The sequence below is a fragment of the Camelina sativa genome, chromosome 17, assembly GCF_000633955.1.
Source record: "Camelina sativa cultivar DH55 chromosome 17, Cs, whole genome shotgun sequence".
NCBI classification, from domain to species: domain Eukaryota; kingdom Viridiplantae; phylum Streptophyta; class Magnoliopsida; order Brassicales; family Brassicaceae; genus Camelina; species Camelina sativa.
The window spans coordinates 13095398-13109950 of record NC_025701.1 but is presented as its reverse complement, the minus strand read 5'-3'; the positions used below and the strand labels follow the sequence as shown (position 1 = coordinate 13109950).

The following is a 14553-nucleotide window of genomic DNA, read 5'->3' as shown; positions in this document are numbered from 1 at the left end:
AATTAGGTACTACTAAAACTGAAAGGCCCGTGGCCATTTTGTTTTCACTATGCATGCATGCGTGAATCACCATAGTTTTCTCTTTTAAATTTCACAAATTAAGTAAAAAGTGGAGGAACAAATCTAATATTTATGATAGAAACAATGGGAGGATGCATGACCAAGCTTGTAGGAACATTTTCCATTGGCAAACATTTATTACAGGGGAGGCACTAATTCGAACAGCTGCTGATTTCCTCATTCAGGCTAAGTCTATGTCAGCTTCTCAGATTCCTTTTTCTCTACGAGTTTGATGAAATTGCGGACAATTGTCTTGCCTTCGGTTGTTATAATACTCTCCGGATGAAATTGAACTCCCTGTGGACAATTTTTAAAAGACTTCAAGAGTTCTGCTTTGAAATGGAGGAGGCAAGAAGAGATACATGACAACATTTGAGTGGGTTTTACCTGTATATGCTTGTACTTCCTGTGACGGGCAGCCATAACCAGACCATCTTCTGTCCGTGCAGTCACCTCAAGTTCATCACTGGGAAATGTATCTTTTTCGATCACGAGGCTGTGATATCTACCTACAAGGAAAGGGCTGGAAACAACAGACCAACAAGATTTGTTTTACTACACATTTAAACAGACTTATGATAACTGTTTCATGATACAACACAGAAAATAATCTGATTCATTACTTGGATAATCCAGAGAACAAGCCTTCTTCTCCTTTCTCATCATAGTGAACCATTGAGCTTTTCCCATGCATAACACCAAACGGTGACCGCACAATCTTTCCTGATAAAAGTTCAAACAAAAATGTTGTGGATACATAACATACAAAGAATAAAACCATGTTTAAGATGTCTTCTTTATATGCAACTAACCTCCAAATGCTTCTCCTATACACTGCAAACCCATACAGACTCCAAATAAAGGAACACGAGGTCCGAGTTCCAAAACAGTTTGCAAGGAAATCCCAGAGTCTTGAGGGGCACCTATCAAATTTAAGAAAAGTGTTAACTTCTTTCTCCAGCATTTCAGAAAGATAGTCATAAAAGAATTTCAGAGGCCAAAAAACTTACCAGGCCCAGGAGAAATCAATATCCCTCTGGGATTTTTACTGCAAAGAGGGAGAGACATAATATAGGAATCAACACCAATTGGACTAGCCAGATTACGTTTTAAACAACAGAACACATATATAGTTTCCCTCTTCTTACCTTTTAAGCTCCTCTACTGTAAGTTCATCATTGCGGTAAACTTCAAAATGGCATCCTAGCTCTCCCATATACTACAATAAAACGATACAATTCAAAATTTTGTTTGTGCTAAAGCAGAAGACACCACATCAAGAGAACTAGAACTAAGACATGAAAACCAAACTGTATATTTGGGATCTACGTGTGTTATGTGATATTTTAAACAACGAATAACCAAATCAAAAGGTCAACAAAAGCAACTCACACAATCACCAATTCAAACTTTGAACAGGATTAAAAGATTCTACTTAAAAAGACCAAGACTCTAGGCAGCGAACAATTGATCACATAACAAAAGAGAGTTTACATTACATCATTGTCTATTCTACTAGCATGTCCAAATTAGATTGTATTGTGAAATAATGAGATTCTAAGTTCTAACAATCAAATCAACATGCATACTTGAATACATTCCTATAGAATTGATTGGTTGACCAAAAAACCAAAACACTATAAAATTGAGTCTGGAAATGAAACCTGGCAGAGATTGTAAGTGAAGCTGTCGTAATTATCAATGACAATGATAGGACCATTCTGCTTAGAGGTATTGACAACAGCGGAAGGTGTGGTGGAGTTCGATGCCGCCATTTCAATCGAAGCTTTCGCAAAGACATCTCTACGACTCTTCCCCAAAACCGAAACTCCTAAAACAGAGGAAACAAAACAGATTTAATAAAAAAATTCGAAGCCTTTTTTGATTCGAATAAGGAACGCATCTATCCCGAGCGAGAGAGAGAGAGAGACTTACTCGTCGGATTCGGAAGAGGGTTGAAGAGGGAAGGGTTTAATCGGCGAGTGGTGGAACCGGACTTGGGTTGAAGCAGACAAGACTTGTACAATGTAGTAGCCGCCATTGTCGGAAAAACAAAAGATTTTGGATTCCAAAAGAGAGAAAGAGTCTTTAAGTTTATAAAATGCTCAGAGAGAGATTGGGGGAGTTTGACAGGTGAAACGGTGCGTTTTTGTTGGAACATGAACCACGTGCCTAATCAGTAGGTGAGTTAATTAGTTTTGATTTCTTATAGAGAATCTGTTTTGGTTTGGTCAAAGTCAATATATATATTTATCCAAATTGGCGTTTGGAATCAGTCTACTTCCAAAAAGGTTGCTATCGTCTATACTCTATAGTCACTAACTACGATGGCTAACCTAACCTAAATATAGATTAGAACAAATTGTAAGGGCATGTTTATAGGAGATCAAGTAAGGGTGTTGTTAGAGGAGAAATATTGTAAAAATAATGTAAGATCAGTTCTTAAGAACTTTTGTTAAGAAGGTAGTTATTGGGAAAACATGTATAAGATCTTAAGATTTAATAATATAATATTCTTATAGAAATTTAAAAATGTTTAATAAATACATAAATTAATGTTTAATAAATAATTTAAGAATGTTTAATACTATTTAATAATATAATGGTTATTAATATTCGAATGAAATGAAAAAAATAAAACGTTTCTTTCGTTTACAAGGTGACACGTCAGCAAAAGAACACTTGAAGACAATGTTTTTAAAACCGGACCGGTAACTGAACCGGAAAAGCTTCTGGGTCATGAGTCAACATGGTTCGACCGGGGTCGACCGGGTTCAATTGATTTTGATGATACTTTTATAAATAATAGGTATGAATAGGTTTTCTATTTTTTTTCAATGATTATAACTATGATATAATTGGATATGCCAAATAAAATACTTCAATAATCATAATGTTTTTAAAAAACCTTAAAAAGTAATAAACTCAAAGTGTAACAAACTCAAAGTGTAACCAGTACTAATAAAATATTTTAGAAATTCAAACAATAAGAGAATAAGAGTGTAGAACATTTAATCTACATTCTCTAAGAAACCCTACTATTGCTAATTTGCTTAGAAGAAAACTAGAAAAGGTAATTAATTAAATTAATTGCACTCATTTTTTCAAAAAAAAAGTAGAACCCGGTTTTATCCGGTTTAATGGTTCACCGGTTTTTGGTTTTTTGGCGGGTTGATATGGTTTTTTACCGGTTCAATTTCTTTTGGGTTTTGATATTAACCCAACCCGGACATGTTGCCGGTTCGCGGGTTAACGTGGTTCGACCGCCGGTCCGGTCCGGTGAACCATTCATTATAATCATACAAAAATATATATATATATATATATATATATATATATATATATTGATACAATCCATACTAGATCTGACCAACTGACCATCCTACCTCCACGTTATTGACAATATATCAATGTATGTTTTAAAAAATTGAATTTTCTCTAGCTAAAAACTTTATTTAAGTTTTCAATTTCTATATACGCATCATTTTCAATTTAATAGTTTTATAAGCTATTAAAATACGACAATTGAGTTCATTATTCATAAATTTATATTATATGTCAAATGTACAAGTGAATTATTTATAGTATTTTTAATTTATTGTCAATAATTTTTTCTAAATATCAAATTATAATTCCAAAATTATCGATTTTATATCATCTAAAAATATAATCTTATTTTGTGAAATTGTCTCAATTCATATTTTTCAAAAATTTTAACAATAAAAAATACATCTATAATATAAAATAAATTAATATCACTATAAATTAATATTATTAATTATACTAAAATGTCATGGTTCCAACATTATTAATTTATAGAGTTTTACTGTAGTTATTAGATTGGTAAGTACTGAATGAACCTCAAAATATTTTGGTATGTGTTTGTTTGGTCCCATGTTTAATGGATAAAAAAAAAATTGCATTTAATTGACACCATGGTTTGGTATATGCTTTAGTTCGGCATTAGAAAGTTCAATTTTTGTTCATGTCCTCTTCTGATTTGTTTTTGTTCAATTTTTTGAATCTTACATGAGTTTTTCTTTGTATATATTGCAAGTTCACTGAAGAAAACAGTTATTTGTGAACATTTTATAGAAAAATTGTAAACATTATTCAAAATATAAATATGATTCAAGTATTAACATGTTTCTAACTCCTAATATATAGGAATTTATTTCTTAAATGTAGATTCCATTTACATTCTTGGTATATTATTCTTTAATTTGGGTTTACCTATCTTGTTTGTTGATGGCTTGGTTTTGTAATTTATGTTGGTTTGAATTGAAATAAATACATCAATCTTGAAGTTTTATCTTGAATATATATATATATATATATATATATATATATATATATATATATTTCAACATTAGAGCACAGCATATCGGCTTATTAAGCAAATCTCTCCATTCGTAAGTAACAAAACTCGATTCCTGATGTGATGGAACATGTTATTAGTAAACTTATCATGTGACATTAGACTAAAATCATTTCACATAGATAAATATATCTATTTACAGATTATTTTTGTGTTGCTAACAATATAAACATTTTATTAAAACTCAAAATAATTTAAGTTTACAATCGATAATTAATCTACGCTAATGGTTCCATGGCAAAAAAAGAAAACATATTTTATAAATTGAAAAAATACCGTACGAAGCTCCAAATATTTTGGTATTTGTTTGTTCGGTTCAATGTTTAATGGATAAAAAAAGAATTGCATTTAATTTGCACCATGGTTTGGTATAGCTAAATCAGTTGTGATATAGATCCCATGATGAGGATGGCCTCGTGCATAAATTCTCCACATTCTGCATGGACTTCAACGTGGTCTTTCATATTTTACTTGAATTTGTGGAGTCACTCATAACAATCGTATTTATATGTAAAATTTATGTTCTTGAATTGATTTTTCATGTGATTAACAAATGAGCTTACAATGGGAAATAAAAGTCAGTGTCTAACATTTTTGATGTGTCCCACTTGTGCAATATTTTGCCGGAGACATCATAAAAAGCGATACCCATTTCGGTTCTAGTGATTTTAACTGACATGAAACCTTGTCCATCATAGAAGAATTTCATATCTTCTGGTGTTGTCCAATTGTAATAACCTCTCCATGCCTTTGACCCACCACCACTAGTTAGAAACTGAATTGGACTGCAAGATAGTAATACAAATATTATTCACAATTATCGGCTTTTATCCAACCAAACACGCAACTTTAGTTTCTAATATATAACGAATCATTGGTGTTACCTCTGAGATGTGCTAATATGTTGCAAGCAATGATCATGCCCGTTCATATAGAGATCAACTTTATTCGCCTGAAACAAATCCAAGAATCTATACATGTTACATTTGTTTCTTTTCCGTAAGGAGTTACAACTTTTAGTATTTAAACATAAATTATTTGTTAATTGCAAAAATATTTAGTGGATTGAATAAAAATGTCAAAGTTTTAGAAATATTTTTTAATTAGAAACTAAAACTATAAGTTCACTTTTTTTCTTTTCTATTAATTGGGTTTGAAACAGTACTGAAGACATAACTCTATTTATAAGAGTGAGAAGAAAATGAACCTCAAGGATGGGTAAGAGAAGAGATTCAAGCTCTTTTGTATTCCCATGAATAGAAGCACTCTTGATGGCATGATGACCCACCACGATTTTCCAGTTTGCTCTTGATTCTCTTAGACCCATTTCTAACTCCTACACATTATAATTAGTAATACATGCATGTGAGCGCCATCGATATCACACGATAATTCCTACAAAACTAATGGTTAAGACATATATGATGTATTCTCAAGTACCGTTAAAATGGTCTGGAGATAGGATTCTCGCGGTGATACTCCGCTCCAGTCGTAAGTTTGACCATCTGGATTGAGGAAATAAGCGTCTACAAAAGGTGTTGTGTCGACAAAGAAAAGCTCTACGATCTCTGTCCGAATTTAGAGACAAGAAGTGAGAAATTAAACTCGTATATATGATTATGTAACAATAAACTTGTAAGATATATTCTACGTATTTATATATGTAATGGCTAGTACCAGCGTCTACTATGAAAGATCTCATGCAAGTCCAACGGCTATCTATTGATTTGAGGACAGGACTCAACTGTGCTTCAACATCTCCTCTATAGTCGTGATTCCCCAACACTGAGTACCATGGCTTTTGCAAGCTAGGAGAAGTATATATATTGGTGAAGGAAAGTTGAAAGGCCGGATCGTCGATGCTTTTCATCCCACTATCGTAGATGTTATCACCCGTCGATACCACAAAATCGATATCCATATTCTCTCCGATTCTACCCATCTATATATGTTTCCATTAAATTTACTAAATATAACATATATGGGTATATATATGTATATACTATATATAGTATGTAATTTAGTAGTACATACGTACCTGGAGGGCAACTTGTGATTGGTTGTAGAGTCCACGCCTACCCCAATCTCCAATAACCAGAAAACTGATTGAGCCATCGGGGTTTGGTGCGTGTTCGACCGTTGTGAGCTCGGCCTCAAGTTTTGGAACCATAGATAATAATAAGAAACAGAGAAGCAGAGTCATTACTGTGCCGCCGATATTAAACGTAGATCCCATTCTGTTCTTTTGCACAACGAGCTTTATGTGAAAAAGCAACATATTTATATAAGTCGACTGTGCATGTGAGTGCTAGTGGGTTTCTCGCTTGTAAGTCACATTTGGATAATATAGCGTCCACATGGTGGACCGAACAAGATTATTATAACGTATATGACTGTTTCTCTTCATATATTATTTATTCATCTTTCCTTTTTTTTGTTAAAGGGGTTAACTTATCTATATTGCTTTCCTACAACTTTAAACCAAAAATATTCGGAAAATCTTGAACATTTTATAATTCGTTTATGGTCAGTGGTCACGCAATAATACACACATGCACAGGCTCAAAACTTTGAACCCAAAAGCCTTGTCATATAAAAAAATTCTGACCAATTTGACCATATAATAATCTTGTTTATTTATAAATTTATTTGAATTCACCGTAAAAGAAAATACTTTATTGTTTTGCTTTTTCAACATTTGATTACACTGCTTGTTATATCAATCCACGTGAATCAGTATATATATATATATACAAGACAAAAAAAAAACTTTGTATTATAAGGAAGCTTATGAAGTGTGATTGATTCTTAAATGCTAAGAATGCGTTTAATATGTGAGTGATGAGTATGTTGTAGATATATGTGTCGGAAAGGAAATTGAGAAATAGAAGAGGATAAATTATGCCCATACGCAATCATGGATTGTTTACCTGTCATGTCTCTTAAAACAGCTTCGCCGATATGCCAACTAAGCAAATGTGGTCTAGCCGAATCAAACTCTCTACCAAAAGCAAAACAACAAAATAATTGCATCACGATATTATTTATATATCTTTATTGCCTGATCTGTTATATCCAATCATATTGTTCAATTAATTTTTTCAAATATAATAATATGACCAAAGGAAAAATAAAGGGATAAATCGTTACACAAGGCATATAAAATTTAACATCCAAAACTTTTTCGTTTATAAATGCACGTACAAAAACAATATTTGTTTTCACTATCTTATTCTTCTGACTAGCTTGTAAACACTGAAAAAAAAGAGTATAAGAATAAATGTAATATGCAATACTATTAATTTTGATATCACGAATTTTAAAAGCTTAAACTACCACAATGAATGATAATACAACGTACTATTTTGAGGTCGAATCTACGAAAATAAGATTGATGCACACAAAAGATAGGGAAATGGATTAAACGAAAACACAATGAAATTATGTATATTAGGATTTTCTGAATGTCAAACAAATCAAATTCAAAAAATATCTAATGAAAATCAGCAACGTCCGCCGTAAACTAAATATCACGAAAACCATTTTCATATTTATCATAGATCAAATAATGTTATAAATAAGGGTCCTATAAATAACTATGTTGTGTGGTCTAAACATCCGAGACATTGTGCTACAGATCCGAACTGACGGCTGCATTTTATCAAAGGTCTCTGTGAAAATTACTAGTATAAGTCTAAATTAGATCTAAAACGGGCTACTAGCTAGCTAGTTATAAAAAAACCTACCTAGTGCTTACAAATTATGGAATCAATTAAATGACACGCTGACACGAATGACTAGACCTCCGGCCAAAAGGATCTCTCTTTTATTGTTTCGTGTGCCAAAAAAATTAAGGTGAATCATTGTCAAAAAAAAAAAAAAAAGATTAAGGTGAAATGGTGAATCGTAGAAATGGATCCAGTGACTTTCGGAATCATTGTCGGGCTTATCATTCTCTTCTTCTGCTTAGTTTGCTTCATCACCATTGAAGCCACTTGCATTCGCCGCTCTTCATCTAGATAAGGTTTTTCATTTATTGATGATCCAAACCCCAAAAAAAAAAAAAAAAATTTGAATCTGATGAGGTGTTTGTCTATTCTTGTTACTAATCTGTTTGGAAAATGTCTTTGAGTTTACAGCTTTGTAACGAACAATGAACAATGTTTGAATCGAAGTAACCGGGGATCTCATATTTTTTATATGAAATTTGGTTTTGAGAAATTTTCTAACGAATCTTTGGATGGATCTTGCCGTAAGGTGAGTTACATAACTTGTATGTAAATATCGTCATATGAATATAATTACATAGGAAAAATATATTTTATAGAAGTTGTGTGTGATAATACTTTCTTAATTATTGTTAAATAGTAGTATAAAATTTGTCTTAAGAGGTTTATCATTTGAATTTTGTGATTGTGAATATATATACAACTTGTATGCTTTTTTTTCCCCCCTTTCTGCCATGCAACCTCATATTCTTTGAATCTCTATTTGAAACATAATACTTAATCAACGTGGATAAGCAAATTCGATATGGCATTAGTTTTGTATATTTAGTAAAGAACAAGCTTTAACTCAACAAAAAGGTCTGGGTGGTGTAGTCGGTTATCACGCTAGTCTCACACACTAGAGGTCCCCGGTTCGAACCCGGGCTCAGACATGTATCATTTTTTCCTAACGTTTTGACTTTATCCTTTCAACATGGTCCCGAGATTACTAAAAGCTCGGCCGACAGCTTTTCCACAACTCCCTTTCTCTATCATCAGTCTTCTTTTATTACAGTTCCAGTTTGACCTCAGTTTGTTTTGTATTTAAAGGTTCTCTAGTTCAAAACAGTTTTGTACAGTTCGATCTAGCTTCGGTTCTTAACTTGATCAGTTATATCATAAGATAAAAGTATATATAATAAGGTGATGAAACCGTGTCTTCATCAGGCCAGCCGACGTGCACAAAACTAACCTAAAACGTGTATTGATCACACGTGCCAGCTTTTAATGTCTATACTTGTTTTAAAATTAAAAAATAAACGAAAAACCGTTTACAACGGTCAAAAGCAAGGGTGGCAAAAGAATTAAAACTTAAAATAGAGACAACAAGGTAAAGCTTTTTTGGTTTGAGAGAAAAGAGAATTTAGAGAGGAAAAGGGCGAAAGAAGGAGGCNCGAAAGAAGGAGGCTGATGATGAAGCTATGGAAACGGGCTTCTGGTGCTCTCAAAGACCGGAAAAGCTTGTTTTCCATCGGCTTCTCCCGGAAAACCTCCTTCCGCAACCCTGACCTTGACTCCGCTATCATCCACGCAACCTCTCACGATGACACATCCGTCGATTACCGCAACGCTCACCGTGTCTACAAATGGATACGCTCCTCTCCCACAAATCTCAAGCCTCTTGTTCATTCCCTTTCCTCTCGTGTTAACCGCACAAGAAGCTGGATCGTTGCCTTGAAAGCCCTTATGCTTGTCCACGGTGTGCTTTGTTGCAAAGTTTCGTCCGTTCAGGAGATTCGTCGCCTCCCTTTCGACCTCTCTGATTTCTCGGATGGCCATTCCCGTCCCAGCAAGACTTGGGGTTTCAATGCTTTTATTCGTGCCTACTTTTCGTTTCTTGACCAATACTCTTTCTTTATGTCCGATCAACTCCGTCGCCGCCACAGGAAACCTCAGGTTGAATCCGTTAGCCAAGAGCTCGAAAGGATCCAGAAACTCCAGTCTCTTCTCCATATGCTACTCCAAATCCGTCCAATGGCTGATAACATGAAGAGGACGCTGATCCTTGAAGCCATGGACTGCGTGGTGATTGAGATCTTTGACATTTATGGAAAAATCTGCAGCGCTATCGCCAAGCTTCTCATCAAGATTCATCCAGCTACTGGAAAATCAGAAGCTGTTATGGCTCTTAAAATTGTAAAGAAGGCTACATCTCAAGGAGAAGACCTCGCACTCTACTTTGAGTTCTGCAAAGAATTCGGGGTCTCAAATGCGAACGAAATCCCTAAATTTGTTAGCATACCGGAAGAAGACATTAAAGCAATCGAGAAAGCTATCAATGGAGTCGAAGAAGAGGAAGAGGAGACAAAGAAGGAGGAGATGGAAGTAGAGGAAGAAAAAGGTATCATATTAGTGGAGAGACCGGAGTTGTTGCAGACAATCATAACCGATAAATGGGAAGTTTTCGAAGACGACTTGTGTTTCACATGTAAGGAAAATACAGAAACTGATCAGCATAGAAAGTATAACGTGGATCCAAGTCCGCTGCCTCTTATAGTTATTGACGAGCCAGTTTACTTTACTCACACGTTACCAGATCTGATTACCTTCTAATTTGCAATTTGATCAGATTCATTATTTTTTTTTTGGGTTTTATCTTTTTGTGCCTTTACTTCACTTTTGTTGAATATGCGGATGATATAATAAACGTTAGACAAACCTTAAGTTCTCTAAGATAATTTTTAGTATACACTTTTTATATATATATTCGTATAGGCGTTTGAGAATCAGTCTTTGAGATGTTAATATATGGATAAGATCTATTTGGCGGGTTTGTCTCAGTCCCAAATGGATGGGATATACCTTTAGGTATATTTACTTACAGTTCTAATTTACAAAAACTAAATTAATTCTTGATTGATTTTGGATCCGATTGATAATATATATGAGACAAGGTTTTTAATGGGTATAAAAATGATAAATTATATAAAAATAGTTAAAAGGGTACAAAATAACTATATGAGAAACGGTACCAGAAACTGAAAATATCACTTTTAACATCGTTTCTAATAACATTTTTATAATTGATAATTATTGGAGCAGTATACTCTTTACCGTAGCAATACATGACTATTAATCAAACTTTTTAACTATATTAGCAAATGATATATGGTATGAGCTCTATAAAGGACCTAAGTCTGCTGCTTCTTCTTCTTTAGTGCCGCTTTCTCAGCCACCACATAAGTTAGCGGATCGGAAGTCCTAAATTTTATTTTTCCATGATTTCTTTGGACTTTGCATTGATTCCATCTTTCCCTCCCACAAGTTTACCAACCCATCCTTTTCTCCTTCTAAGTATTTTGGACCATTTGGTTATCGCTTTTAACTCGTGCTTTGTTAGGTTTTAATTTTACTCAAAAAGTTTCTGTATTGAAAATAATTATTCTATTTCTCATATACTTAATAAGGTAATATAGTATTACATATATACTATATGTTATGTAAAAATAAATATATATATTTGCAGCGCCTCCTTACCACTTTGCATGGTGAGTATTTTATTGTCTTTTGTTTGGTAATAGAAAGTTAATCATTTTGATTTGACTTCTTTGATATGAAATGTTTGTAAAATTTGTAATGAAAGCAATAACGCAGATGACAAATCGCTATCGAACAGAAGAAATGGTATGGCCAAAGCAACGACTTTAAGAATGGATCATATTAATTTTATTAGTTCTTTCTCATCACTAATAATTATAACCCCAACTAAGATAACTGAAACATAAATATTTGGTAAAAAAAACGGGATTATACGGCAGAGAGACTAATTGGCTTCATCCACGGCTACCATTAACATCCAAAAATAGAAACATGGAGAGGGAGTGGATTCGGATTTGAAGATAATAGCATCGAGTATAGAGAGTAGGGTTAATGGCTTTCCCGCCCATGTGGTCATGTGGGCATGAGATATACTCCCTCCGTTTCATAATATAAGATGTTTTAGAAAATATTTTTGTTTCATAATATAGGATGTTTTCACTTTTCTATGCAACTTTTAGATTAGTTTAATACTTTCTATTATGCAGTCTTGTTTATAATTGGTTGAACTTTTTTAAAATAGTTATTTCTTAATATGCATGTTTTACTCAAAACATCCTATATTTTGAAACGGAGGGAGTAGTATATAATGCTTTCTATGTAGATTACGACGTAGAGACAATGTCAAATTTCTAAATTATATATCATTTAAATGCTTTGAACTTTCTTTTATTTTTGTTACTTTATGGGTTGTCGATAAAACTTTTCACCTCCTCCATCGTTACACCTTGAAAAGCAAAAAGCCGATGGGACCAAGTCCCATGTTATCATGACCCATCTTCGTTAAGTATCAACTAAATTAGATATAACAATGCAATGATACTTCTTATATCTTTTGTACTTCGTCTCTCATTTTTATGGATTGAAACAATTGGTACTTCTCATTTAATTTGAACGAATCATGATTGTAACAGTTTACTTTATCAATCTAATTTTATTGTTCTTAGCAATATAGGTATATGCATGGCTGTCTCAAACTTTGTAGAGACTTAAGTTAAAAGATTTAGACTTTAGCACATTGGTGTAATTTTTTTTTAGAATAATGGAATTTGAAAAAAAAAACTTCTTGATTTTTAATTAAATTTCGAAATTTGTTTCTACTTATGACTAGTAACATAATAATCTCATTATATTTTTCAAGGAAAAATTATTTTTTTTATAAATTATAGTCCGTTCATTTTTTAATATAACCATTTGATTGTAAAGATATTTTGTCATATATATTCTTTTATAAAACTTTTGGTGGAAAACTTAGAATTTTTTTTTTAGTTATTAAGCAAAGCGTATTCTATTTAAATTGCAGGAGGAAATAAAACTTTACGTATTCTGAACTTTTTGGAATGGACCATGCTCACTAAAGCTCATCATATGGATATTAATTTTCAGATCATGCTGATCTGTTTGGGCTGCAGGTTGAAACAAAAATTGTTATTTAGATTACTAATAACTTTTGGCTACTCTCTACAAAATATAAATACTCTTGGTATGAGCCAATATAAACTCTTAAAATTAGAGACTTAGTCCATAGATTCTTATGAAGGTAATTAAAAGATGGGAGGAGCATTTTTCTGGTTAGATAATTGGTAACTCGCAAATTTAAAATGCTATATAGAACAGAATGGCCTTGTTCTCAGCCGCAACTCAAACTCTGGCTGACGTGGAAATTACCTCCGGCAAGGTCAGGCTCTCAAGTCAACCTCAAAACCAAATAAACTACGTACAAAATCCACCTTAATTGGTAGCACAAATATATTAGAAATTAAAAACCTTCAACATTAAAAAAATATATAATTAGTATGAGTAAAAGATTATGTGGCAACTACTTCTAGCCAACAGTTGGTAAGATTAAGCCATATATTACTTAAGATCCCGTTCAATTCTTAGGCCTTGTATTTTACTTTTGCACACCAATTCATAGCCAATAGCAAGATTGTAAGGGTACCAACTAATCAAACTACAAGTCAATGTTAGAGAAATTTCGTGCCTCTTACGAGAAATAAATACTACTACTTACGAAAGACGGAATTAAAGACAATCTTAATTGGGGTATATAAATAAAATCGTTGGGGCCAAACAAGAGTTAAAGCGAAGAGAGGAAGAGTCAGTTTCGATTTGGATCCGTGTTCCACCTTCGTTCCGCGTTTATGGATCTGGTCATTGTACACTTTTTACAAAGTGGTTCTTTCGTGACACTAAAAATCTGTCCAAGGGTCTTCATCCCGTTTAAAAAATTGTACTATAGATATGATGACACCACATTGTATGGATTCCCTTCTACGTTCCTCACACACACACACAGAGACATGAGTTGATTATGTGCACACGACATACGTAATAATAAGTAATGATTTGTCCGACTTCCAAAACATAAATTCTAACCCCTTTATTTACTTGTGCTTCCTTTTGAGTAGTAAACAATAAACAAAATATTAAATTTTATAAGATCTCTTAATTAATTTGTTTTTCCTTGCTAAAAAAAAACAACGGGAATAATTTGTAGTAGTTTGATAAGTATTTTACAATTGTGGAGAAAAATAGCGAGTGATATGAAATAATAATGACTTGTATTTGTTTTCTTGTGAAAGGGGATGTTCTTTTGTTTCTTGTCCAAAATATCTATGTGGGCTCTAAGTTTCAACCCCGTTTCCTTTAGGTCACATGATGTATCTGTATGCATACATAGAGAGAGAAAAGAAGATGATGAGTGTATGTAAAGAAGAAGATTAAACAATCAGAGACCATACAATGCCTTCTCCAGGTAAGGTGCGAGGTCAATGAATCAATTAACAAAAAGAAGAAACTTTTCTCCAG

General features: G+C 33.1%; 3 protein-coding genes and 1 non-coding gene across 4 annotated transcripts; 2 read left to right on the top strand and 2 right to left on the bottom strand.

Annotated features, from left to right (window-relative positions):
• On the bottom strand, positions 67-2151 carry LOC104756988 (anthranilate synthase beta subunit 1, chloroplastic). Its single transcript, XM_010479677.2, has 8 exons — positions 1996-2151; positions 1725-1891; positions 1209-1279; positions 1071-1108; positions 873-983; positions 684-783; positions 448-583; positions 67-357 (listed from the first exon to the last, which is right to left on the bottom strand). Exons 1-8 carry the CDS (start codon positions 2099-2101, stop codon positions 253-255), a joined length of 834 nt encoding a protein of 277 aa, XP_010477979.1. The 5' UTR covers positions 2102-2151; the 3' UTR covers positions 67-252.
• Positions 4931-6749, bottom strand: LOC104756987 (purple acid phosphatase 4). The gene is made up of 6 exons (XM_010479676.2): positions 6477-6749; positions 6116-6380; positions 5879-6006; positions 5646-5774; positions 5323-5390; positions 4931-5223 (listed from the first exon to the last, which is right to left on the bottom strand). The coding sequence occupies exons 1-6, from the start codon at positions 6714-6716 to the stop codon at positions 4998-5000; spliced, it is 1056 nt and encodes a 351-aa protein (XP_010477978.1). The 5' UTR covers positions 6717-6749; the 3' UTR covers positions 4931-4997.
• TRNAV-CAC lies at positions 9025-9098 on the top strand. Its single transcript has one exon. It is a non-coding gene; the product is annotated as a tRNA-Val (tRNA).
• On the top strand, positions 9606-10787 carry LOC104756986 (putative clathrin assembly protein At1g25240). The gene has a single exon (XM_010479675.1). The coding sequence runs from the start codon at positions 9616-9618 to the stop codon at positions 10756-10758; it is 1143 nt and encodes a 380-aa protein (XP_010477977.1). The 5' UTR covers positions 9606-9615; the 3' UTR covers positions 10759-10787.

Coding starts and splice junctions, on each gene's coding strand:
- LOC104756987 (XM_010479676.2), bottom strand. CDS start 6,716: ATGTTGCTTTTTCACATAAAGCTCGTTGTGCAAAAGAACAGAATGGGA. Junction 5,775..5,878: donor ATCTCCAGACCATTTTAACG/GTACTTGAGAAT, acceptor TATAATGTGTAG/GAGTTAGAAATGGGTCTAAG. Junction 5,224..5,322: donor CATATTAGCACATCTCAGAG/GTAACACCAATG, acceptor ACTATCTTGCAG/TCCAATTCAGTTTCTAACTA.
- LOC104756988 (XM_010479677.2), bottom strand. CDS start 2,101: ATGGCGGCTACTACATTGTACAAGTCTTGTCTGCTTCAACCCAAGTCC. Junction 1,280..1,724: donor TCACTTACAATCTCTGCCAG/GTTTCATTTCCA, acceptor GTTTTATTGTAG/TATATGGGAGAGCTAGGATG. Junction 1,109..1,208: donor ACAGTAGAGGAGCTTAAAAG/GTAAGAAGAGGG, acceptor CCCTCTTTGCAG/TAAAAATCCCAGAGGGATAT.
- LOC104756986 (XM_010479675.1), top strand. CDS start 9,616: ATGATGAAGCTATGGAAACGGGCTTCTGGTGCTCTCAAAGACCGGAAA.